The 26,469-nt window shown below is 44.0% G+C and overlaps 1 protein-coding gene across 3 annotated transcripts in view; it reads right to left on the reverse strand.

Annotated features, from left to right (window-relative positions):
- Positions 1-13,213: 13,213 nt before the first annotated feature.
- The window catches only part of CRISPLD2 (cysteine rich secretory protein LCCL domain containing 2), a 34,652-nt gene continuing 21,396 nt past the window's right edge, over positions 13,214-26,469 (reverse strand). For all 3 annotated transcript variants that reach the window (XM_050311094.1, XM_050311093.1, XM_050311095.1), the window contains 7 exons: positions 26,367-26,433; positions 25,334-25,464; positions 25,140-25,183; positions 24,127-24,199; positions 23,385-23,460; positions 18,662-18,795; positions 13,214-16,638 (listed from right to left, as the gene is read on the reverse strand). In XM_050311094.1, coding sequence (XP_050167051.1) covers positions 16,584-16,638; positions 18,662-18,795; positions 23,385-23,460; positions 24,127-24,199; positions 25,140-25,183; positions 25,334-25,464; positions 26,367-26,433 — 580 coding nt within the window. In that variant the 3' untranslated portion in view covers positions 13,214-16,583. The remainder of the gene's footprint in view (positions 16,639-18,661; positions 18,796-23,384; positions 23,461-24,126; positions 24,200-25,139; positions 25,184-25,333; positions 25,465-26,366; positions 26,434-26,469) is intronic.

A 26,469-nucleotide genomic window follows, 5' to 3' on the forward strand; every position in this document is an offset into this window, starting at 1 on the left:
ATTGGTTCAATCACACTTGTGCTGTAGAGCAGAACATCCAAACTTGGTTAATGGCTACCAGACAGAGAACTGTGGTCCATGAGGATGCACCCTCCCTGTGTCTATCCCTTTCATTCCCAGCCCTCTTGGCCTGCATCCTCACCAGCAAATCAGAGGACATCTCCTCAACACTTCAGCAGAGGGATCCAAGTGTATGAACCCTGCTCCCAGGACAGGCGTCCTCCTGCAGAAAGATAAGAAGGAAGAATAAGAGGAATTCAAACACCACTCAGCATTTCCAGTGTTATTGGAAGTATTCACTTTTGGGATAAAGCCTTTCCTTTCTAACTCAGACAGGGAGGTTGAAAATGATTTACTGCTGGGAGCTCAGCCTGGTTTTCTAAGAAAACAACAAATCAAATGCTGCAGAAGCACTGAAGGTTGGCACTGGGGTCGTGTGGGTGTTTGTCTGTTTCTGTATTCCCCCCTGCTCCTCCTCCTGCTCCAGTGTGAGCTGAGTCCAACAATGTGACCCAGACTATCTGCCCTGGTTGCACTTCCAAATTACATCCTGCTTGCAGATAGCCTTCAATTCAACCCCTATTGGCTGGTGGTGTCCAAAAGCTTATTCTGAGTTATTCTGAGCTTCTTCTGAGGCCAAACAGTCCTGCAGCTCAACTCAGTTCACCTCCAGGGGCAGCTCCACCACCTCCAGCCAGCTGAGGGTTCCAGCACCAGCTCCCACCTTGGAACCTCTTTGTGCTGCTTGCAAGGAAGCAGATTTGGCCCAGAATTTTAAAGCAAAGCAAAACTCTGTGCAGATGCCTGGAGTCAGGAAAAGCACAAATGGTTTGGGTTGGCCTGCTGAAATGTTGGCCATGTTGTTTAATTGTACCTTTGTGCACCAGATTCCAAGAAGGAGGAAAAAAACAGCTATGTGCATTTTACTGCTGAGGTCAGGTTCCTGTCTCCCCACTCCTGATTCTCATTCTCTAATCAAATCATTACTCTTAATACAACTAGTTCCTAAAAGCCTGCTTGCCAAAAAGTGCTTTAACCTTAGAATCTTATTTACCATGACCTTAATTGAAGGGTTTATTCAGACTTAATCTATAAATTTTTCTGTGTAATCAGTCAAAAACTCAAGATCAGCAGCCAAGTCCTGGGCCCAGAAATCAGCTGTGCCAAGCCCAGGCACTCTCAAGGTGACCTTAAACTGGGTTACAATAACAAACCCTCTCTGGAAGTCTAGAACAATACAGGGAATGCAGCACATTTAGAGGAAACCACCCCAGCCACAGCAAGACCAAAAAGCCTTTCATGAGGATGTAAGGCCAACCTAGAATAAGTTGGGTCTGGGCCACCTCACTTTGGGACTTCATTTTTCAAGTTCTTTCACAGTGAAGTCAAGGAGAATCCCACATTTGTGCCCCACTTGGGAAAAAGGACCAGGTATCAGGCCCGCACTCGGGAATTCTCCAAGGAAAAGGCATGACCTGATAAATAAGAGATTTTTGTGATCATTTCACGCTGCTGGGAGCAGCATAGCAGAGACACTGGAATGCCACGGTCTGGTCATTCATTTCCAAGAAATAAACACCACAAGAATATATTGATCCAGGCCACTGATTTGTGTCCTTCCCTACACAGCTCAAGTTGTTCATTTGTTATACAAGATGCTTTTTGAGGAATTTAATAAAAAACAAATCAAGTGAAGTCCATCCTGCAAGTGACTTTATAAGGTTGCTGTGTCTTTTTACATTTCACACATCAGTTCCCACACTAAAAGACATTCTACTCAGCACAAAGAATTCAGCATGGTGAACAGTCTTGTCTTTATAGTCACAGTTTGAATTTCACATGGTTCTAAATTAAAACAAATATGTGTTAAAAAAAAAAAAAAAGGTGTGCCCCATGTGAAACATTTTGATTTTCAAACTATTTGGGTACCCTAAAATGAGAAAAATCCTTGACAAAGAAGAGCTGCTTGTTGAAAGCATTACTTGTTTCATATTTCAAAGGGAAAATTGAAAACACGAAGGGTGTAGCTATTTACTAGTCAAGAGTGTTCTTATAAACAAAGTAATATAAAACATATCCTCTTTGCTGTTTTGTTGTTTCATCTGTTCCAGTTTATCACTATTTAGAGAGCAAATCAGAGGAGAAAACACAATGTATTCCTCAGAAGCCTTGCAATAGGAAAAAAGGGTAAAGGACAGTGGCATGGCACCAATGTATTTCAGCTTTGTATGCACAGAAAACATGAGACAGGTATCAATTTTCCATCAAAACAGCTGAAGAGAGAGACTCTCATGACATTTACCTGCAATTCCAGTTGGGCACATCAGGAAAAGTGAAGAAACATGAATGCCAAGGGAAGAGTTGAGTTCATCCAATGGACAAACGCATGCAGGAAATTCTTGAACTTCCTTGACATTCTCTTCATAGAAATTCAGCTTGAGTAAACAGATCAATAACAGCGAAGTCAAGTTCACTGTTAAATTGTTCTTATTGAACTTTGTTTCTCATTTTATTTGCAACTATTATGCTCATCATAATTGCTTTACTCACACCATTTTACTCACAGAGAGCCCAGAGACTATGAAAAATATACCTGTGTACCGAGTCTCTTGCAGATGGGATTTCAACCATGAAAGAGTGGGGAGGTTATTTGCTCCTTCCACTGGGGTGGAGAGGCTGTGGCAGTGCTCAAGAGGCTGCAGAAGTGGAGCTGGTTGGTTTTAAAAAGGGACAGAACCAAAAGGCTTTCTATCATTTCACATCTGTAGAACAGCTGGATTTATCCTGTGCTTCTTCCAACCATTTGATCAGATTTCTGTTCTTTGTAAACCAAGCAAGGGCCTAGAAATAACAGTGCAGTAAGTGGAAAGTGATGCATTTGCTGACACTGGCCTCTTGATACACCATAGAGCTCAGAGGAACAAGCAGAAATGCCATGTGAAGTTTATTTCTGTTTCCAGGCCCATGTGATTCTCTGGGAGAGGGCAGCTCTGCCCGAATCCAGGCAGCTTTTCCAACTGGAACAGGAAAGCCCTGCCAGCAATGTCATAATTCACGGCTGAGCCCTGCAAGCCCCACCAAGTCCTGCTCTGAACCTTGGTCAGGGATGAGATTGGGGGTTGGGTTGAGCTTGGTTGGCTTTCCCCATCTCACTCTGTTAATATCAGCTGTGTGGGGTTTTTAGGCTGCAAACACCCACAGCCAAGATGTGAAGTAGGTGCAGCAACAGCGGTGAAGTTGTGCCAATTTGCATCCCCTTGGGTACTGCTGATGAGGGAGGGCTTGCTGTTGAGAAGCTGAGTGTCCCATTCACACCCTGGAAAAGTCATTTACAGTTTCAGTCTCACGAGATAACTCACAGGCAAGAACACGGTCTGAGCCGTGTGCTCCAGTGCTGCAAACCCAAGGCAGAATATCAGTTTGATTTCATCAGGGAAAAAGAAATTTCTGGGATGAAACTTCCCTCAAGATTCTCATCCTTTTGTCTAAGTTGAAGCAGGATTACAAACTGCATTTTCCAGTTACCTGGGACCAGTTATACAGATTCTCCAAGGCATCAAAACAGATTAAAAGATTTACCATAAGGCAGAGGAACTGTGTCTGTAAGGACACGCTTCTAAAATCAGAAGTACCTCAATGTTCAAGGCATAATTCATGACCTGTCTCTCCTGCTGTCCAAATCCATACCATGTAATGTCAGCACCATGTAATGTAGGGTGACACACCCACAGGGTAGGTTGGAGGGGTTTTCTGTAAAGTAAAAGAGCAACACAGGGTAACTGCCCACTTGCCCGAGCACAGAAGTGTTTCAAGCTATATGTGACTTTCTTTACTATTTAGATTGGCCATGCTCTCATTTTCCCATGAGAGGACTAAGTTTTTCCAGAGAAAAAGTCAACTCCCAACTTAAAATGCCACAAAATTCAGATGTCAGAAGTTCAACTCTCCCACCAAAAAAGGTTTGATCAGAAAACGGCCCTGCCTTAGACCAACGTTGCTAAAGCAGGGACCAAAGCTCTCCAAATGACCTGGGCATCGCTGTTCTGCACTGTACAAAGAAATACTGCAAGCTCTGCTGTCCATGGACAAAATTCCAGTTGCTTTCTCAGGGCAAATAATTCATAAAGGCCGGCACAGAGTCATGTTACTCATTCTGTGATCAAAAGGGTATCCTGAGTGAACAAGTTTCTTTGGAGACATGCCAGGCAATCTCACATCCATTCCAAAAATACATTGAGGCAAGTGGGCATTGAGCCAAAGAGGACAAGATGAAGGAGAGTGCAAGACTGGTAGACTGAAATGTGCAACATGGAACTGTTTGTTGTTTGTGTTCTTTGATGACTACAGATGGGAATTTTTAGTTGGAAATCATCCACACAAGGAACTTGAGAGTCCAGCGTGGTGGTTTGGGGGAATTGCAAGCAGTTGGCTTTCTGAGCAGGCAACACTTACTGCTCTCCTTCCCAAAGCCATGAGTCAGGCTTTGTGCAGGGATCCAACAGGAGTAAAAGCACAATGAAGGAAAATCGAGTAAGCTTCAAAACGTGGCTGCCTTTTCTTGTCTCTCAGCACACAGATCTGATTTCTTTGGCTCTATAAGCTCGGGGTTCAGACTGATTCCGCTGCATGGACAAGGATGTGAGCGCCTCCTCCTTTTATTGTGATGAGGCACAAACACTGGAAATCCTGAATCACCCAAAGAGGGCCACAAACAATGCAATAACATCTTTGACGTTATTGGAAAGATGTTTCACATCTGACTCCCCTACTTCTGGAAGGCAATAATTGGCTTCATTAGTAAGGAGACAAGCAACCTTTCTTCTTCCTAGCCCTCCTGTCCAGAATCCACAGCTGAGTGACCCAGAGCAATGCAGGCTCCTGCTGACAGGTATTTCTTGCTGGCTAATTTCATCTCCCAGCCCATTTTCCATGGCACATCATGATGACCTCCAAGTCTGCTCCTGATCCAGTTGAGAACTGCAATAGTTATAGTGTTCTCTTGAGCCTTTCTTGCTTTTCTCGTACATATTTCATCAAAACATGGTCTCTCTTTATGGAAAGTTTGTTTCTTTCCCTCTTAACATGTTATTACCTACCCAATACAAAGCAAACTATACCCATGCCCCTAAAGCACTAACTCTAACCCCTGTTAATGTATGAATTTGTGGAAAACACTCTGTTGATGTGAGGCAGAAGAGTGACTGAATATCTATGAGGATGCAACCAACCATCAGATCCATCACAGTCATATCCTGTTCCTTGAAATCAAGACTTACTTGGAAATGTCCTTCTTGCTTCCGCTGTGCATCACAGGTCACATCTCACAGCACCCTGATTCTGCACTGGGGACAGTAAAGGCCTTTCCTGCCCTGTAAATCCTGCTCCTGCCATAGAACGGGTTAAGACACGAAAAAAGCTCATGTTGCACCACAGGATGAGGCTGCAGCACAAGGTGTGGCACAACCTCATCACCCCCTGACTCACCTGCCTGCCAGCAGACTAATGGGGCTGAACGAGGGGTGATTCTGTCCAGCAAGAGCAACTGCAGTGCCCAGAGGGGTCTGTGCAAGACACTCCATCCAAATTCCAAATGACACACCACCCACACATTGCTCCACATCAGCCCACCAATGCTCCCCAGCTATTTTAACAAGGAGCCTGAAGCAGATCTCAGTAAAATGAGTGAGGAAATGAGCACCAGGATAGGTTCAATTTGGTAAGTGGCTGTTACCAAGCGGTGCCTCACGGGTACGTGAATCAGCAGTGCAGTTTGCAGAGTAGGACTTGGGCAGCTGTGATTCACATCTTTGGGCTTCCTGTGGCAGCTGATCCCCTCTTTTCTTGCCAGGAAACATATCCTCCAACAAATCATGAGGACCATCATGACCTTCAATCAGAAAATTGGAGAGCCAGTGTTACATCCCCCCACTACAGTGCTGAGAACACCCACAGCAGGCATTACCCACCCCTTTGTCTTACTGTCAGCTGGAGCAGCACAGCCATGGACAGGCAGGGGCATGGTTAGATGCCACCTCCCGCCCTGCTTCTTCCCTCGTGGAAGTCATCTGTCCTGCAAAGACATACTCACAGAGATGCCACCACTCCAGAAAATCTGCATTTTCCTGCCTTCCTAAGAGCCTTTCTTTTATGCAGAACTATGTTTCAAGTGCAAACTCCCAGCAGACACATTTTATGGTTCCATAATGAGACCCTGACAGGGGTTTTGGAGCCTTTCTTTTTGAAAGAGGACGTGTATCTTTGCACCTTTTGCAATGCTGCCTTCCTGTCCCAGTCAAAACAGATGTTGAAATCTACAGTAATTTTCAGTACACTCATTAGAAATGAGTCAGTGATTCATTTTTGCTTCCTCTTCTAATATTTTTCTTTTCTCCTTGGTGTGCATTTAGCTGGAAGATTATCAAGATCTGCTATCTCACAGAAGATGGTTTCCCTGAACGAAGGCAGAGCTGATAATGATACTCTTCCATGTGCTTAGAGGGGAAGGGAGAAACATGTCCTCAACAATTTTGGACAATTTCAGCATCCCATGAGACACTGTCTGGAGCGTATTTGAAAGGCATGGACTTATGTCCCACACCCCTGAGACCCTCAGGCTATGAGGAAAGAGAAAACTGGCTCTATGTGTACTTGCCATCATCTCTGTGCCAATACAGCTCTCAGCTCAGCATGAAGTATTTTCCCTAGAACCACAGTGTCCCTTCTCTCTTTGCACTGGATGAATTCCATGGTCAGAAAGCACACTGTGAAGAGGAACATCCATTCCCAGAGAGAAACCTCCACCTGCACTGTCACATGGGACCCAAAAACTGCAGCCGAGAGGTGCAGACCTTCAAGGTCATATGTGTGCTCATTAATGAACCCACTGCTCAGAGCTAAAAGCCCTCACAGAGTCCTTCCAAAATTGACAAAGAAGCTGAGGAACTAGAAGCAAGAAGCAAGTTGGGACCACCTAAGTGGCAGCAGGCTCCCCACTGCTGCATTGGACCAGCCTTGGCAGGAGGGGCTGCGGAGCCAGGACACGGAGTCGTGAAATCAGGGACTGATGATGAAACTGAGTCTCTCATACTGGCAGAAAAAACACTTTTCTTTTGGGGAGGAATAGAAGAAAATGTTTGTGGGGGTTCAAAGCATCAGGGTTACCTCACATCCTGGTTTCCACTCACCCCTCTGGATTTTGGGGACTGGCCTTTGTTCGAAGTGAAAGGCAAAACTGCCCCCAGCTTTGACAAGAACAAGGTGTTAGACTCCAGTTTGAGTCCTTGCCATGGCTCTTGCTCTTCACTCCCTCTTTTTCTCCGTTCCTCAATAAAAGCCTTTCTCCTGCAGTTCTGGGCTGCAGTTCTGCCTGGAACTTCTTAGTTTTCTTCAGTTGACACTCCATTTCAATTTCAACATAAAAAATTGCTCCTCTCTTTGCCCAGACAGCATCTCAGTCTCCACATGAGCCAGCAAATGCCAGTGATACACCATGGGAAACTAAAAAAAAACCCAAACAAAAATTTAATTAAAATTTTTCATTACTGCTTTTCAGCGCCAACAAGGTTTTAAGAAGCCAGACTTTCAAACAAGAAATTACTGAAATAACTGCAATTTCACTTTTTAAAACTCAGCATATTTTTTAAATTTTTTTTTCTTTTCCATTTTGATCAACAAAACCACTTTTTACTTAAAACTGCCTCACTAGAAGAACGAGGGGTGGCTTTCACTCCACTTTGCTCCTTAATGAGACAAAAGCGCTTAAGGGGTTTGGGTGGTTACATATACTTTGCAGAAATGTGGTAGGTTTGGAGTTGATTTTTTTTTCCCCAAAAGGTCAGGCTGGCACTGAATTAAAAAAAAAAACAAAACCAAAAAACCAAAACAAACAAACAAAAACAAACCCACCAAAAAAACAAAACAAAAAAACCCAAAACAAAACAAACAAAAAACAAAAAAACAAAACAAAAAACCAACAAAAAAAGGAAACAAAAACAAAAACACAAAAATACACACCAAAAACAAAACAAACAAACAAAAAACAAACAAAAAACCAAAACCAAAAAAACCCCAACCTCATTTATCTGTAATTTGCAATTATGGAGTGAAAGCCTCCAGTTCCCCAGGAGTGCCCCATTACTGCTGACCCTTGAATGGGTAGTGCTGCTCAACACCCTCCCTGCTTGGGTCCCTTCCAGGCCAGTTGCTCCCCTCGTGGGACCTGGACACCAACCAAATTCACTGACCCAAGACCTCAGAGGAGCTCCAAACCTGCATCTCAGATGGGAAAGGTTGGCACACACCGAAAAACCAAAAAAAAGACAGAGAGAGAGAGAGGAACACATACCCAATTCTGTAACACTGCACATAAAAAAGAGCTCCCTTACAGATCCTGCTAATATTTCTGTTCCCAACGTATGAGTTATTAATATTTACTATCTGTGACTCACTAATATTTACTTCAGGAAGTATTTTTATAAAGTTTGACTGGTTTTCTCGATGCAGGAGCTAACGGAGGCTGCTGTTGTTAACAGCCAGGGAGCCCTCCCTGAACAAACTTTGCTGGTCACTGTTTAAACTGGAATGCTGGGCTCTTTTATGGCCCTGAACCTCCAACACCGAGCACCGAGGCTCTCAGGGATCGCTGCTGATGGCTCTGCTGAGACACAGCTAATTTTAAATCTGGATCTCATGGCAAAGGAAAAATGTCTCTTTTACTGGCAAAACTGTCACAGTCGAACGTTGTGTTCAGATTACGGGAAGAGAACACACACAATCCCTTTTTTGGGTACTTGGCATTAATTTTATCTGAAGTCATGGATTATATAAGACAAGAGTGGAGACCTCACACAACTTTCTCCTGCGTCAGTGAGGGACACCCGGGGAGGGTCAGGGACCCCCTCCACACTGAGCCCCCCGTCGTGCCATACCATGCACAAGGTCAAGGAGCCAGTGCTTGACCATTTTTCCAGTAACTCTCCTTAAAACTGGATCACAAGCATTATCTGGAACTGCATCCAGAGCTGTCCACAACATCAAGCAGAGTTGGCTTTTAAAGCCCTTTTCTTGGTCTAGACTAGAGATTTTGGAGCTCATGAAAACTTGGGTGTTTTCATAACTTTACTGCTCTTGTTAAAATGGGCTGTGTCCAAACAAATTCCGTTTTAGTGCTTTGGAGTTACAGACATCATTGTTCTCTGATAGTGGAGCTGTTCCCAAGGAAAGCATTGTCCAGCACCAGGCTACTCAGCTCCGTGCATCTGGTTTGCAGTAAGGGTTTAGGACAGCTTGACTTCACTCGTGTGTTTGGAAAGGCTCACACAGCCTGCTGAGCTGGCCAGCTGCCCTCAGACGCCTGAGATTGTTTCATGACTCTGCAGATGAGAAAATTTCCATGGTCTCCATCTTCCCACCAAAAGCCTGTCCTCAGATGGTGCTGCATGCCTGGCACTGAAATGCACTTCAGCAGAACCTGCTGCTCCCCAGCAGCCAGCACTCGGTTTGGGTTATTCTGCTTGGTGACATCCCTACAGGGGTGCCCTAAATCACCCCTTGCCAGCGTTTCAGAGCAGCATTTGTAGGGTTTTCCCCAGTATTTTACCTCAGACACGGCAGAAGGTCCACAGGTCCATCTGCAACACACCTCAGAATCCCCCACAGGACTCATTTGTCTGCCAAAAGATCTACAGGGGTGAAAACCCCCAAACAAACCCCAAAAGCCAGAACAACAAAGAGTTAAGAGAGCAGTAAATAGTTTTTATCATCTCAGTTCATACTGGCACGGTGCTGCACACCTTTACCTGGGCCACTTCTACAAAGTCATCTCTGTATCACTCATGGGACAATGCCAGGCCATGTCCAAGCAGATGATAACACTTCCCACATAATGTCATGTTTCCTTTAGCCTTGAAAATTATAGAAATAAGGACTCGGAGGGCTATCGAGTCATCTTCTAGCCCATCCTCCACCCAAAGCAGGATCCAATTTTAGCAGCTGCCATCCAGCATATTCTTAAAAATCTTGAATGGTGGTCTGAAAAGACCATACAGATAATCTGTTCCAGTCAGAGCCTTTATTAATGGCCAGTCTCAATATTTCCTACTGCATTTTAAGCCCATCCCTTCTCAGTGGTGGTCCTTTGGGCAGGAAGAACAAATACCCTCCCTCCCCCTTCTGCACCTTTACACACTTCAAGCATCCTCTTCCTCACCTTTGTCATCCTCAGCGATCTTTCCTCCTTTCTTGAGGGTTGGTTGAGGTCTCAGATCTCTCTTTGCTTCCTCCTGGACTTCCCACAGCTGGTTGAGTACTTTTCAGGCAGTGAGGTACAGACATCACCACACCACACCAGAGCCCTGAGCAGCACAAAGCAAAGCTGAAATATTTCTCACCTGCCTTTAGACCCTGTCCCTCTTTGCACATCTCTATGACATTTCTCTCCTTGCCCATAGCGTGGTGCTTTTGACTCTTTTTTTATCTCAGTTGGGCTGAATTATTCCTTTCTGATTGGTCTCCATCTTTTATTATTCCTTCATTTCTTCCCTTCCAAGTGACAGCTTATTTTTGCAGATTGTTTCTTCCAACACAGGTACTGACACAGTTTTGGAGCCCCCTGCATTCATATAAATCATGTTTTGACTAAAGCATGTCAAAAGAGATGGTATTAAAAAAACCCTCTCACAGTCAATCTGTATTGGGTTTTATTTTATTTCCCCCAACTTACAAAGCCTGCTAAGCTGGTAGAGAGGGAATTTAGGCTGTTTCTGATATTTGTTTCTGACAAACTTGTCCTCAGGCCCCTCGGCTTGGTTAATACATGGTATTTTCTCAGCTTCCACAAGTGCAAAAGATGGATGTGCAGAAACAAGCCTTGAAGCAGCTACTGAAATAAAAACTCGAGGATATCAGTGCCAAGCACTTCTCAGGACAGTGTATGTGTTGGTAAGGCCTTTCCTGGGGTCACAGTCACCCATTGACTCTAGAGGAGTCCCAAACCTGAGGGAAGCAGCACTTGTAAGACATAATAAAGCTCTGAAGTTATTTTGAAAGCCTCTGCTCCCTTCTGCTCTCAGTCCTCACATTCCACCTGAGCCTCCTGACTCTTCACCTGCTAAAAATATCCTTGTACTCAGTTTGACACTCAATATCCCTGCGAGGTGCTGGGCTGTGCAGTGCCTGATGAGGGACACTGTGGATAACCCTGTCCTGCTCACATGGCATGGAGGGTGAGGAGCAGAGGGAGCTGCACAAGGCAAACCTTGTCTGTTGACTTAACTCCCTAACCCTATTTTAACCACTGTCAACAAGATATAAGGGTGGTTTCTGTTTACACTGAGGCTTCTTTACACTGCTCTCTCCACACCCTAAAGTGGCATAAATGTCTCCTAAGTGCCCTAAAGTAGGTCCTTAGTATAAATGAGAGCCAACCCCATCGTTTGCAAAATGGCTTTGAAAACAACCTGGGGCACATCCTATAAATGACTGTGGGTTTTTGGAAGGACACCCACCCCAAGGTATGCCCATACTATACATAGCCTCTGATGAGCTCAGCACGGGGTGAGGAGCAGGCAAAACAACCAGCAATAAGACATTTCTCCCTGAAACAGCAAGCTGGGAGAGCCCAGCTTCTTGTTGATCCCAGAGGATTATCAATGCGGGAAAACAGGTCACCTTCACTGAAGTCCACGTAATCTTCTCTTTCCCTTCCCCTCTACTTTCATTCAAACTTCTAGTTTTTATGCCCTCTCCACTAAAGCATGAATCTGAATCCCACTCCCAGAAGGGAAAAAAATCCATTTTTCTCCTGCTTCTTTGTGTTTTGCCCTCAGCCTTCACTTACCTGGGCTTCATCCCCGCTGCACAGAAAGAACACCCAGCTTTGGCTGCCACGTTGCTCTCACACAGCATTCATGACAACACCATTTTCTGGTGGATGAACACATGACAAAGCACGTGGCTGGAGCAGGAGGAGACAACCATTAGCAAAACCAGAGATGGTGTCAAAGGATTTGAAGCTGACCCAAAGGGGTAGCTTAGCTTCAGCCTTAAATTTTGGGCGTTATGCTGCTTTGATCTCTAAGCCAACCAAGACCTAATTTTTGCCAGAGCATTCATGGAATCGTAGGACGGTTTTGATTAGAAGAGATCTTAATATCAATTAGTTCCAACCCTCCAGGTTGTGTTGTTTTGTAGCACCCAACAAATAGGAAATCAAACAACTGTTGCAATTCGTAGGTCTAAGAAACCTCACAATGACCATTAGGCTGAATTCTCTTTTTTACTTACTTTTAAGTTCTGCTCATGAAAGTCTTCCTGAACATTTTCAGCAAAGGAGATACTTTTGCAGAAGGGAGAGAGGGTAAGAGCAAGCACAAACTGGGCATTAACAAGTTCAAATGCACAGTTTGGAATTGCAGGGACTGCACCAGCCATGACATTTTCCTCCTGCAGGAATCACCGGCAGTGCAATAACGGTGTTATCTTGCAGTCCTTGGTTGGAATTCACAAGTAAACACTGTTCAGCCATAACTGCACCAGGCCAGCCTTGGAGTGATGCAAACAAAATGGAAAACAGAAAATTCCATGGTCTTCTTGTCAGGCAGGACCCCCTCCCATGTCTCAGCCCACAGTTTTGGTCCAAAGCCACGTGGTGCTCATTGCCTGCAGGCTGAGTTGTGAACCTCCTTTTGGTGCTGCTCCTTTCACCAAGATGGTGCTGAATTACTGGGAAACCACTTGGTTGGATTGGTGGCGCTGTCAGTGAGTAGGAGCTGGGAGAAAAACTTCAAGGGGAATTAAAAATCTGTCCACTTTTCCTTTCAATAAAAAAAGAAAGGGTATATTTAAGAACAGCCTGCTCAGGTGGGGATGACTTCCCCTCAGTTGTATTTTACCTCATTAATTCATTAAATGCATTTTCCAACTAGTAGATTTTTTAATCTACTTCAGCCCCTGCGTTGCAAGGATTTAAAGACAGTGATTTTCCCTTACTCTCAGGATGGTTCACTAAAGGATACATCTTATTTTTGGTGGGGTAAAGGCTGACTTTTAATGCTTGGGTATTGGGCAGTTTAATTTATTTGTTTGTGGAACAGACTCTGCACAACCCAATCTCATTTGGGGTCTCCAAGGGATACTCTAGTCCCCAGGAGTAATCCCAAATAGCTCTTCTAAACACAAACCCAGCTCTGGCTGAGCATTAAAGACAAGGGAAGCATTCATTCTGGGAAGGTTTTATTTCACAAATAATTCAGAAATCAAAATAAAATGGAAGGGGGGGAAAAAGATATTTTACAATTCTGTATTTAGAAAAAAAAAAAAAATCTAGTTTATAAACAACCACACGGCCCCTTGGAAAACATGCAAAGGCACACGAAAATTTACAAGTAACTTTTATACATAGGAAGTAAAATACATCATTTTTCATAGAAAAAAAGAAAAAAAAAAAAAAGAAGCAACTCTATGAACTGGCCCTAAATATTTAGACTGCACAACTGACCAACTGGAGCCTCCTCAATCGGCTGTTGGCTGAGTGTCTTAAAAATGGAGAAATTAATGGAGCCAACAGACACCCCCGCCCCTCCCCCAGCTCACCAGCCACAGCTTCAGCTTTTGCCCTGGTTTTCTGGAGGTTTGCTTGCCTTCAAAAAAAAAAAAATCAATGTATCAGCAAAGTACAACCAGGCAGCCTCAGCTTCGCTTCAAGACCCAACGTGGGTGCTTCAAGCTGGCACCTGCCCACAGGTCTGCTGAGCTGGGGGCTAAGGAGGAATCTGGCGAGACAAAGACCTGATGCATCTTTAAGCTGCACTGAAATATATTAGGCTGAGGCATGTTTTGGCATCAGAAATAAAATCAGTAAATATCTGGCTACAAACCGTCCCACCTGTTTGTGAACAGCTAGCACACGTGATTGCAAGTCATCGATATATCGTGACCGCCTCGGAGGACCTGATCACACCTAATTCTGGTGGAGGTATGTTTAAATGAGTAGCACCCAGGACCTCGAATAATATTTGTGTGGTAAAGTCACAATTTCTCTTTTGTACAACAAATATAAAAATAAACAGATACAGACTTAAATTAACATCGGTTTCTAAAAAATCCAAACCAGTTGGCTGAAGATAAAAATACGCAATTGTTACTTGAATTAAGCGTTTTTGGACACTTCTGTTGGAATAATAACCCTCCCCTTGTCCCCTTTCCATCAGGTAGATACATCCCAAGCTGTTTGGATTTTTATGTGCTCACAATAATCCCCTGGGCTTTACTCCAAGAGCCCTCACATTTCTTTCCATCACCTTCCCTCCGTGATTATCAGGGAGGTGGGATCCTACAAGGTGTTTTATGTGCTCTTGCAGTCCCCATGACCCTGATTGCATCTCTTACTCTTTCCAATTCAATTAACAGCCCCGTGGCTGCCATTTGGCCCGTGATGGTCCCAGATTCATTGGATGGGCTTGAACCAGACCGTGTCTATCCCAGTTATTCACAGCGGGCAGAAACAGGGAAGCTTTATCTCACTGCCAACATCTCAAATGCTTCCAACCAGCAGCTTCTCTAAGATATGTTCCAGCTGTTTTTTTTAACATCAATTTACCCAGTAAGAAAAAAAATAGCTCAGTTTTCCTATCTAAAGTGAATACTGTACATCTTAGAGGAAGATACTACATAAACAGAGACGACATACAGAGTCACTTCTCTCTATCCACCCCAAAGGTAGGTTTTCTGTGCAGTACTTTTGGAGACGATGCAAAGAAGCTCCAATTTCATGTTTTGCAAAAGGTCTCTTTCCAAATTCAGATTTTACAGAGAAATAATCCCCAATGGTGAGACAAACTGAGTGATAAATGCCATTTAAATGTCATTTCCTTGCTGATTTCATGGTGTTTACTGAATTAAAGAAGTGCTTAATCATATAAATGTTTTTGGTCTGTGTTTTGAAATAGCTGGAAGAGATGGCTCTTGTATCTGTCTAAAATAAATCAAACATACTCAGAGTGTAAGAGCAGCTATGAGACATATGCCAAATAGAGGGAAATATTTCCCCATTTGTTACACAATATTATCATTCAGTTATTGAGTAGAAGAACTCTGCATTTACAAGAATGGAAGAACTACAGTTGACATTGTCTTCTCATGACTAATGAAGTCATGTGTAGACACCAAAACACCACCAGATTTGTGTTTAGACCAACTCTAAAAATTCATTTCCATTATAAAGCAGAGAATATTCTTCTGCCTTAGAAGAGCAGGTCATGGTAGGCCCTTCTCCTGGCTTTGAAATGCATTTGCCTGCAGGTCAAGACATAATTACCAAAATCCAAAATAACATAGTTACAACACCTATGAGTCTGGCAAAACCCACCATCCTGCACAGCCAGTGCTCCCAGGTACAGCATTTACACCGGCAGTGGGGATCTGCTGGCTTCACAAAGTGGACAGGAAAAATTAATCTACCCCAATTTATGCCATAACTTTGAAGTCTCAGAACTGCACACACCACAAGGGGCTTCACAAAGGGAAAGTGAACGTGCTTCCCACGGATGCAACCATTCCTAGCAGAAATAAGATTAATTTTATCACTATATAACTACTACAGATAAAACAACCAGCACTGCTGTATAAAACAATACACTGCATTTAACTGTACTTGAAATGGCATGGAATATAGGATGAGATGTGCCAGCACAGGAGCCTCGATTCACTGACTTCTCATAAGTTGCCAGGCTTGCAAAATACCTGTGAGTGTTTGACCAGCAAACACTAAACCTGCTCCTTTGATTACCTGGTGGCCTCATTTTCTGCAGCGAGGTTCTCTGCCACCATTTTACACCCCCACTCCAGTCCCCAGAAACCTCAATGTCTGGCTGTCAAAGAATGTCCTCTCCCACAAACGTGACACCGTCACTCAACATGATGCCCCAGCCGCCTTACACAGCAGTGCTGGTGCATGCCCCCTCACTGGGAAAAGACCAAATTATCTCTTCTTTTGCACAGAAACCACACAAAACCACTCTCTCAAAACCCATCCTCTCCCCAAGCAATGCAACTTCTAAACCAGTTTCAAAGTGTCCAGCGCCTGGACGGTTGCTCACTTCTCAGTCTGCTCGGCCACGCACGTCCCCACACCCGCCACAGTAGATGCTCCACACCCTAAAAATGCCATCCAGGGCCAGGCTGAGATCCCTACACCTGCTGTCCCTTGAGCCACCGCCGTTCTGTGTAGCACACCTCTCGTAAATTGGAAGTTAGAACAGTTTGTCCTTGCTGAATGCCCCTAGAGAAACGAAAACACGAGACGAAAAGATACAACGCTGCACGGGTGCGATGAGATGCGAACAGCTGAGTCAGAACAGCTGAGTCAGAACAGCTGAGTCAGAACCTGGGGGGTCTTTTTTTTTTTGTCTTTTTTTTTTTTTTTTTTTTTTTTTTTTTTTTTGGTATGAGTCCCTTTTCTTTTAGAATTCCCTGAAAGAGATCGGCAAGGAGGGTACGGTCAGAGCTGATGCCGTCAGAGGAGCTTTCGCGTCTCCTGGAGGTCGACAGAGCCCTCTCCCAAAGAAACCTGCACCTTCCCTAGGAATTTACTGCTTCACGGCAAAAATTCGGAAAGCGTTGCCATCTGAAGGATTCTTCAAGCTGCAGAAACAGAAAAAAAAAAACAAAACACATAGAATGAACTAAATGAACACACTGCATGACCCAAAGTGAGATCAACCCAGTGCCACTCCAAATTTCTCCTATCTCACTCCTACCAGGAGCAGGAGAAAGATAAAGGATGAAAAAGAAGAGGCACAAATCCGTGATTTCACCTTTGGTTAATGTTTTCAATCCAAATCTATAGTGCTAATGCCAACAGAAGGAGCTAGAAGGTGACAGCCCCTCTTACAGCCCTAGATTGTATACAAGGAACATTGTGCTCTTTCATGCAGAGATTCAGGCACGAAGAGGAATACGTTTTCCTAAAAAAAAAAGTTGTCAAATAGGCTGGCAGGTTCCCAGGGCTTGTCTGGCCTGTCTCCCAGAGCTAACAAGGGGAGTAGCCAGATCAGCTCACCTTAAATGACTACAGATATGGATATTCAATCTACAGAAGTGTCTCCAGCCACTCCAATTCCATGTCATTGTGTGCATGGGGGCAAGAGGGTGTTTCTATCCCCAAGTCCTATTTCTTCAGCCCTACTGGGCTGAAAAGCCCCAGGAAAAAAGACAAAATTCCATATTCCCGCAAAATAAACATTCCAGCAAGAATGGAGACACAGTAAATCCTAAAGGTAATTTTTCCCATACCCGTTTGGGTGCGTATCTTTACCAAAGGTTACTTCCAATGTCCCATAGGGTAAAGTGTTCACCTTAATCTTTGAAAAGCTATTTCACAGTCTGGTGGATCTCACAGCATGAAGCTGTTCCTTATTGCTGAGTGTAAATAACACTTTCCAAATCTTCCTGGTCATCCCTGCTGCGAGAACGTCTTTGGTTTCCCTCACCTCCCAGATCAGCACTGGCTGCTCATATTGCATATCCCTGCTAGTGTTGGGATTTATTCTTAGCTAGGGCACAGTTTGCCATCCAAGTTAAAAGTTATCTGTTAATATAAAATATAAGTGCATACAAGACAGAAATAAAATTTAAAAAAAACCCAGCACCTCACAGGAACAGAAGGTTTTTCACCTAAATCCCATATACTGAATTGCAAATCACAGAATTGCAAAATGCTGACCCTGATAGATCTATACTAAAAAAACCACAAACATATTTAACACCCAAATTTTTGTTCTCTTAGTCTATTTTTATTTCCTGAGATGCTCCACAGCATTCTGGGATATCCATTAGTACAAAAAAACCAGCAAATTTGATAGGATTTCTTATGGTGTTTATAAAAGTGGAACTGCACAGAGCAGGCAAAGTTAATAGTGATCAAAACCCCCCATAATAGTGGGAAATTCTATACTTGCAAGAATAGCTTTGAGAAATTAGTACCTTCACACCAATATCTGACCAAAATAAATGCATCACAGGTTGAAACAGGAGTTTCAAATTAGAAAGGACTGAATGAGCTCATGATTTGGTCATCAGGAGGTGAGGGATTTGGGAAGTGATTTGCAACTGGTCGCTGAAACCAGCAAGGTTGGCCTAGAAGAAACTACAAAAAATTACCAGGATGGCAAATCCATCCTCAAGAAGTGTTTAATCATCTCTGAAAGCATTACTTTACTCATGTTTCTTTAGAGACTGTTCTTCAAGAGAATAGAGGACGTGAGTTAACACACAGAGGTGCATCCCACACCCCAGAACGGAATGGAAATTCCAATCATGAGCCTGAAAACATGATCCAGGCTGAAAGCTGAAAAAACACCTGTGCCTAGCTTTTAATGTCTCAAAGGCACAGCAAAATGTATTAATGTGGACTTGTAAGAGTATCAAACAAGTCTTAACCATATCCCCCGCCTTTCACACGGATCTGAGGGCAGCTCCTCACTCGGGGAAGGTAAGAGCAGGACAACACGCTCTATTTGTTTGGCGGCTCCAAATCCACAGTGGCACTCTGAAGTCACATATTTCCAATCCACCAGCCTTCCTAGCTGATATCTGCTGATTTTAACACGCTACTGAACTCAGTGTGGAAAATAAGAGGAAAGTACAAAGGAAAAAAAAATCCCACCTCTCCGACTGGACGCCGTTCTTTAAGGAGCCAACGTAACTCTTCTTCTTTTCTACAGGCATCACGTCCACAAAGCCACCTCTTTCATCTGAAATGACTCCTGCATGCACTGCAGTTTTGCAGATACTGGAGCTCTGAAAAACATTTAATTATCTTAACTTACACACTCTCCATATTTTCTATATGGACATTTACTATCTCCACCCACACCAAGGAAAACCAGGGAATAAAAAAAGAAACAGTTATGAAAGAATTCTGTCCCTCTTTTGGACCAACTAGGGATAAAAGATGTCATGGAGCAGATTTTGCAGGTACTTCATAAAAAGATCTACTGTCACTGCAGAGGACAAGCAGCCTTTCCATGGCTCCTCTCTGAGGTGGAGATGCACTTGGGAGACTATCACAGAATCATAGAATGGTTTGGGTTGGAAGGGACCTTAAAGATCATCTCATTCCCACCCCCTGCCATAGGCAAGGACACCTTCCACTAGACCAGGTTGCTCTAGGATCTATCCAGTCATTTCCAGGGATGGGGCAGCCACAGCTTCTCTGGCCAACCTGTGCCAGGGCCTCACCACCCTCACAGGGAAGAATTTCTTCCTAATATCCAATCTAAATCCACACTTATTCACCTTATCCTGGGTCAAAGTTGAATTGAGGACAACTTTTCAGCCAGGGCCTCTTGGGTCAGCACCAGAGAAACCACTGAGGTGAAACTCTTTGCTAGAGACCAGCCACCTCAGCAGAGTTTAATCACACAGTTGCTTGAAAAGGAAACTCTTTTCCTGAATTAAGGTAAATGACCACTAATTATCCAGAAGAGTTCAAATCCTTCTTTCTAGGAAAAATAGAAGGACTGTATCCATTGAATGGTGTAGTTTTTTTGGACAGGTATTACCCTGTAAGACAAAATCCAGTGTGGAAGATTGACACTTCTGGAAAGACTAAAGCTCCTCTACTGCACATCATTCCCCTGCTCTCCAAGATGTGCAGAGTCAGAAGAGCTGGAGGAACATGAAACACTAACAACTGATGACTAAGCTCCCAAAGCATCCAGAAAAAGAGAGCAAAAGCAGAGAAGGCTGAGGCACAGTATAAACTTGGCCATCAGCTCTAGAGGATTTACATAGAACAAGTTAGAATAACACAAAGCAAAAACCAGCTTTGCACAGGGAACTGCAGCAGGTGAAAATCCCAACCCCAGCCCCTCCCTGATGGCTAAAAATCCAAGTACCACAAAAGCAGTGCCAAGGGCAAACTGTATGTACAATACAGACTGTGCTGTTTCATTCTCACAGCCATATATGGCAGCTTTGCCTTGTCCCCTATATATTTTTCACTTTGGATGGCCTATCTCTTGGCAGCTCTCTGAGTTTTGAGTGCCAGTTTGGTATTTTGTTTCTATATATGGTCAGGGGAGCAAGAGAACGCTGTGTTTGGAAGATACGCAGTGAATCCGCCCTAGAAATGCGATGGGAAATCTGTAAATCTAAATCTGGCTCATAAAAATTAAACTGTCCTGAATCAATTTGCAACCTTCTCCACTGGGAGACATCCTAAACAATGTTCAAAGCATTCCTGGGTTTTTTTCCAGGACTTGCTGTTCTGCTGCTTACTCAAAGCTTTGACCAACAGACTTTTTATTGCCTTACCCCAAACCTCCTCTTATCACTGTGTTGGATTAGAGCCCTCTCATATCCCAGGCCGGGCTGTGCTTTGATAAATTGATTGCAGAGCTTTTGGAAGATGAGATACTACAAGAATTAGGCCTTCCTGCCCAAATTTAGGAGTACAACAGCTGTATGGGCAACACAATGGCTTTCCATAGTGAAGCCTCTTGGGATGCTCTGAGAGCACTTCCTGACAAAGTGGACTCCAGAGCACCCACTATAAAATGACAGTGCACTTTACAGTGGGTCATTAACAATATTCTGTGACTATGAGCTTAATCACCCAGAATTTCTTCATCAGTGTGACTGGTTTAATCACTGAGTTTGTGTTTCCTGAGAGCTGAGCCTCCCCACTTGGTTTGCTCCAGTGACAAACACCTGCCCCATTATTGGGGTGGATCCATCCCCCTCCAACCAATTGTTGCATAACTGTGGATAAAAGACCTTATCTCAAAAGCAGAGAATTGTTCTTTCCTGCCTCCCATGCCCATCCTGGGCAGGGATGGGGATGGGTTTCCCTTCAGGCCTATGTCACACCAGGAGCCGGGCAGAGTGACAAATTACAGCATCTCATGAAACCCAAAAGCTCTCTTACAACCTTTAGAAACACCCGTGGGTGTTCACAGAGCTGCAGCATCAAGGTCATGGCAGGGGGTTGAAACACTGGGTCATTGCATATTGCTTGCATTTTGTTCGTTAACCCCAAATTTAAGTCTCCTCTATGTCCCAGTCCCTGTTCCACTCCTTATTTCCCCATGAACAATTCCCTGCACTGCTTTTTAAAGCAAAGGCTGCCAATGTCTCTCTACATTTTGAGCCACCAGAAGCACCCATGTATAAACTCACAATCCAAGATAATTTTAGAATGATAAGTGAACAAAAAACTCGATCAGAATGCTTTTAGGATGGGTAAAAATCCCTTTACACAAACCGAGATAGGGTCTCCTGTGCCCCTTGAATAAAAATCAGAATTATCCATAAAAGCCATCAATTCCTCATGTCACAGACGTTTTCTTCATGGCAAAACAAATTTATATATTTATATATCTTCCAGGGACCACATAAATGTGAACACTATCTTGGGTCAAAAGCACAGTGGATCCTGTTGTTCCATGAACCAACCAAGCATTTGTGTCACCACAGCTCAGACTGATTATCAGCCTGAGTATTTAGTGAATTAATATATTAGAGAAGGTGTTAAAAGACCAGAGGGCACCTTGCAGGGACTGCAGACTGGAAATGGGGCCAAATGCTCCACTTTCTTTTAGATAACTTATTTAATAAGACAGAGTTGGAGCACAAGTCCCCCCAGGGCCATGAAGGTGCCACGCTAGACATGGATTGGTTTCCCAGAGCCCTTCCCAGAACCAGCACTTGTCTCATCCAGCTCCTTGCCTGCTTTAATTATTCCTCAGCAGTGGGTTTGGGTTAATTCCCAGCATCCCCTGCTGGAGAGCATTCTGCACAGCCCGTGCTCCCTGGGAAACCCTTTCCCCAAAGTCTCCCTGCCTGGTGTTGTGTTTCTCTTCTCAGTTTCCCAGTCTGAGCACTCCCAGCATCAACACCTCACTCTTTGCAGCCCCATCCAGAGACACCTCCAGTTCTTTTTCCCAGCTGGTTCCCCCTGCTTTTATGCCAACCTCACACCCTCCTGACCACCTCAGTGCTTTCTTAGCACCCCCACATCACCCTGTTAGTCCAGTAGTCCAGAAAACGGCTCACCAAACCCTCTAGGAAGTGGCCAAATACTTTTTTATCATTATTATTTTTTGGTTTTCTCCCAAATCACCATCCATGCCCCCATTTATGAAACAATACCCAGCAGGGACGATAGGAAATGGAGCTCGTGGTTCATTAAAGGACACTAATCCTTCTGCGTCAGTGCAGTGCCAGCCTGGGTTGCTGCTCCTCCCCTAATACCTTTGTAATTCAGGGGTAATCTGAGGTAGTTTTGTCCTCAGTAAAAAAGAGAAAACTATTTCCCATTTCCTGCAGGTGGGAGCACACAGGGAGGCAGGTACTGCAGGGCAGCAGCTGCCTGATGGATTTGCCCCTGAGCCAGTCCAGGACAACCTGTTTGTGCAGTTCTTCCTTTAAAATAGGGGTCTCAGGCAAAATTAAAAAAAAATAGTGTCTTTTTTAAAAAAAATTGCTCTCAAAATTGCTTCCCAAAATCACTGTGTGATTTCTGCAGGGTGGTTTTTCCTCAGGAGTCTGCAAAGCTCCAAGGTGACCCCAAGCTGGGGGTCCACAAGCTTTGCTTCCCCCAGGGCTTTGAAAAAACACGTTCCTACAGGGCACAGAGCAGCCAGGGAGCTGGAATTTCTGGACACAATATCCAACAGGGGAAAGAAAAGGGAGGAGAAAAACATAACAACCAGGCACCTACAAATGGAAAAACATTGAGACTCAGTTTTTAGAGGCCTCATATTAAGAGATTTCAAGAAACTGCCTCTGCCTAGTTTAGCATCAAGTCTCTGCTCATCCCCAGGAGCAGAGTTTAGAAAAACAAACCCATAAAAGCAGACCACACGCCTTCTTTCCACTGCTCTGAGCTCTGTCAGAAATGCTGTTTAGCTCCCAAAAAGTGGACAGGGGAGGGGAAAGAAGGCCTGGCTTTGCCAGCTCTATAGTGTGATAGTATATAATAAAAGCCCTTTGGTGCACAGCTGTAGATCCCCAGGTGCTTTGCAAAGGTGGACAAGTGCTGCCATGACTTCACAGCCAGAGCCCATAAGGCAGGGAATGGTTAAATGATGTGCCCAAGTGTCCAAGAGTAAATTGGTGTTGAAGGGTAGAAGGGCTCCCCAAGCCTGTTAACTGCAATTCATGGAGTTGTTAAGTGACACTTTCAAATCCTTAAGAATAAGTCAGTGTTGGAGAGCAGAAGGGCTGCACAAGCTTGTTGACCTCAGCCTTCATCCCCAATTTACCCATCTCCACAGTGATCACAGGGAGTTTGGCTTTTTTTCCCCTAAATCCCAGAGCATGACCCCAGCATTGTGACACAGATATCACCACACACGGGGTCAGAGGGGGAGGATCACACTCACATCTGCATAAACGTTGGTGCCAAACACGGGTGCCCAGTACGACGGCTCGTCCTTGCAGTGGGCTGGACAATAAATCCTAGAAAACAAGTTATTCATATTTATTCTCCACACCGAGGCTGAACAGGAAAGCAGGCTGCATTCCTGGGACATTTCAAGTGCCTGCATCTGGTCTGCAGGTGGCAACAGTGAATTTAATTATTTGTTCCCCTCAGATGACATTCGGTTGTTACTGCAGAACTGCAAATAGAGGGATTTAGACCAGTAAAAGAGGGATTGGTCTTTTATGACCTTTTCAAAGGGGAGCACCTGCAGTTTTGCACAATGCTGTGCATGTAAGTCTTTGCATGTTTGTGCTGCCCTGCCCTGCCAAGAGCAGCTTTCTAGAACATTCTTTAAAGTAGAAAAAAGTCCCACATCCCAAAACTAGTACCTGTAAGAGAGTAAAGGCAGAGTGTGGAGTTGCACACTTGTGCACTGGGGTGTGCAGGGATGGGATCCCGTAGCCTGACTTACACGTTACTGAAGCAATCCGAAAACAGAACTTGAGTTTTCTGTTGTGATGGCAAGAAAAGCAGGGTGGCAGGAGGAAACACGCCATTCCCAACCCCCTCCTCCAGTTCATCCAGTAAAATCAGCTCTACTCCCACTAGCCCTCAGATTCAGGGAGCTCAGCATCCCCTGTTAAGCTGACTCTCTTTGGAGCAGAGCAGGTTTAATCTGAATCCAGATGGGTTTGGGTTACCTGGGGCAGTGGCTCGCTGGCTTTTTGAAGTGGCACAACTCAGCTACTGTGGTGTAACAGTCCAGTGTCTGTGCTGCCAGGAGAAACAGGGAGAGGCAAATTATTAGACCTAAAAGCTCAGGCAGCTGCAGAAAGCACACATCACAGTCACACAACACATCTGGTGAGACCCAGCTGAGGGCACCAAGGGGAAAGCTGCTCATTCCCACACCAGCAGCAAAGACCCAGGAGAGGGTTGCCCAGCTCTCCAGCAGGAATCCTGGCACCAGAATACAGTATGGCCTTGAAAAGGTCACAGCTTCCAAAAGGGAAAAGCAGATGATCCACAACATGTGCTTTTGCTACTGCTCCAGGTGTGGAGTCCAAACAACCTGACCCCTACAGCTCTCCCTGAAAATGGCTCAGGTGGATCTATTCAAAGTGATGATTCTGTGTAGGAGGAGTTTTTCAAAGATATTCAGAAGTGGGAATTGTTTAAAAAGTAGAGCTCCACAGTATTTATTTATGTGCTCATCAGAAATGTGATGACTCACTGTTAGAAACTAATTGCATGTGTATTATGTGTTTCATTACAATATTGCACTGGGACATTAGCCACTATTTCTTTTTTTTTTCTCAGTTTTTGGAAGTGTTCACACTGGACTGAGGTTTTGATACATGGATGGCTCATCTCCCATCCCTTTGCTATCAGCAGCTTATGACACTGCAGCTCAAGTTTGGACCCCACCGTGATCCATCCCCAGGAGATGCTGCTGGGAATGGCCCATTATCACAATTTTCTGTGCCTTCCTCTGAAATACCCACAGAAAAAATGAGGTGGTGGAGCTGCCCATAGTGGGTAGGCAATCACTCCAGGGCTCTGGATCACACCTAGATCACCACTCCAGGGTTTGGCTGTGGTACAGAACTATTTGACACAACCACTCAAAAAGAGGATGGAAAAGAGTGATGTTTTCAAACATCCCACAAAACTTCAGCAACAATATTTTTTCCCCTCAACTTTCGAAACTTACTTGTGACTTTGGAAACCATGAACGCGTTGGAAGGTTTACTTTTCCTGCAAAACAAGCAAAGAAAATAACAGAGTCAAAAAATGAGCATAGCAGAATGACTTGGATCACTACTCAACAGAGAATTCAACATCATTTGGAGCTCGAATACATTTGGTGTTTAAAGCACACACCAAACTTTTCGCTGAAGGCCGTACCTAAAGGACTCCACGCCGTTCCTGGTGGACTTCACAAAAGCAGGTGTTCTCCCCTTCCTCGTGATATCCACCAGTCCTCCTTTGTTATCCAGGATGCCATAATGGATGGCAGCACGACAAATGCTTGATGACTGACAAGGGCACAAATAAATAGTGTGTGAAATAAATGTGCCCAACCACTGGGCGAAAAGCGAAGGAGAAATTAAACCACCACCAAAGCACCAAGTGGAAAATGAGCTGAGTACACTCCTTTGGAATCTGGTTGTTAAACCTTACTCTCCCAGCACAGCCTTATTCTTTTATTACTATTATTATTTTAAGCACTGCCTGGTTGAATGGCTTTTTTTTTTTTTTAAATAACAAAACCATACATTTAAATACAATTTAGAAGAAAAGCAGTGTTGGAAGTGAACGACCAGTCTGAAATATTTCCAGTTGTCAACAAAATATTCCAACCCAAAATATTTCTGCTGACACCACTTGGAGGAGATGGCTGTCTGCAATCACAGAAGCTGCAGGGGTGATGCAGTCACACACCAACAGTTGGAATGGGGAAAGAAAACTCGATTTTACACAAAAAACTTTTGTCTTCAACCTTTATTCACCCCAAAAGTTGTTTTGATGGCAAAACAGTGCCATGCTTTATTTATAAATTATCTTGCTAACTCAAGATCCAGCAAATCAGCCCAAAATATTATCTGGTTGCAACATTTAACAGTGTTTTTCATAAAAAGCTGCCCACACTAATGAACAGCTGCCTATTGATCCCCATCCCTCCCTTTCCATGGCTGTCCACATTAAAGACAACTCATGACAAAAATCACGTCTGGAATCACTTTGCTTTCCCAAACTCCTTTGTATTTCATCACTAAGATGAGGAAAACACAGATAATCTTTATTAGCACCATTTTACAGCACCACAAGTGGAGAATACGAAAAGCCAAATTACACCAGAATGGTTGGCATTTCCCATTTCTGTTATTACCACTAACTCCCCACAAATTACATCCATGAGCTATTCAAAGGTACTTACACTTTCATAATAAAATGTTCCAAAGATCTTTCCCTTACTGTACAAGCAGCCAGCTGGGCACAAGTACCTAGTGAAGATATATATCTTTGAGGGTGGCAAAAAA

The sequence above is a fragment of the Myiozetetes cayanensis genome, unplaced genomic scaffold (assembly GCF_022539395.1).
Source record: "Myiozetetes cayanensis isolate MyiCay16 unplaced genomic scaffold, myiCay2020 scf16, whole genome shotgun sequence".
NCBI lineage: Eukaryota > Metazoa > Chordata > Aves > Passeriformes > Tyrannidae > Myiozetetes > Myiozetetes cayanensis.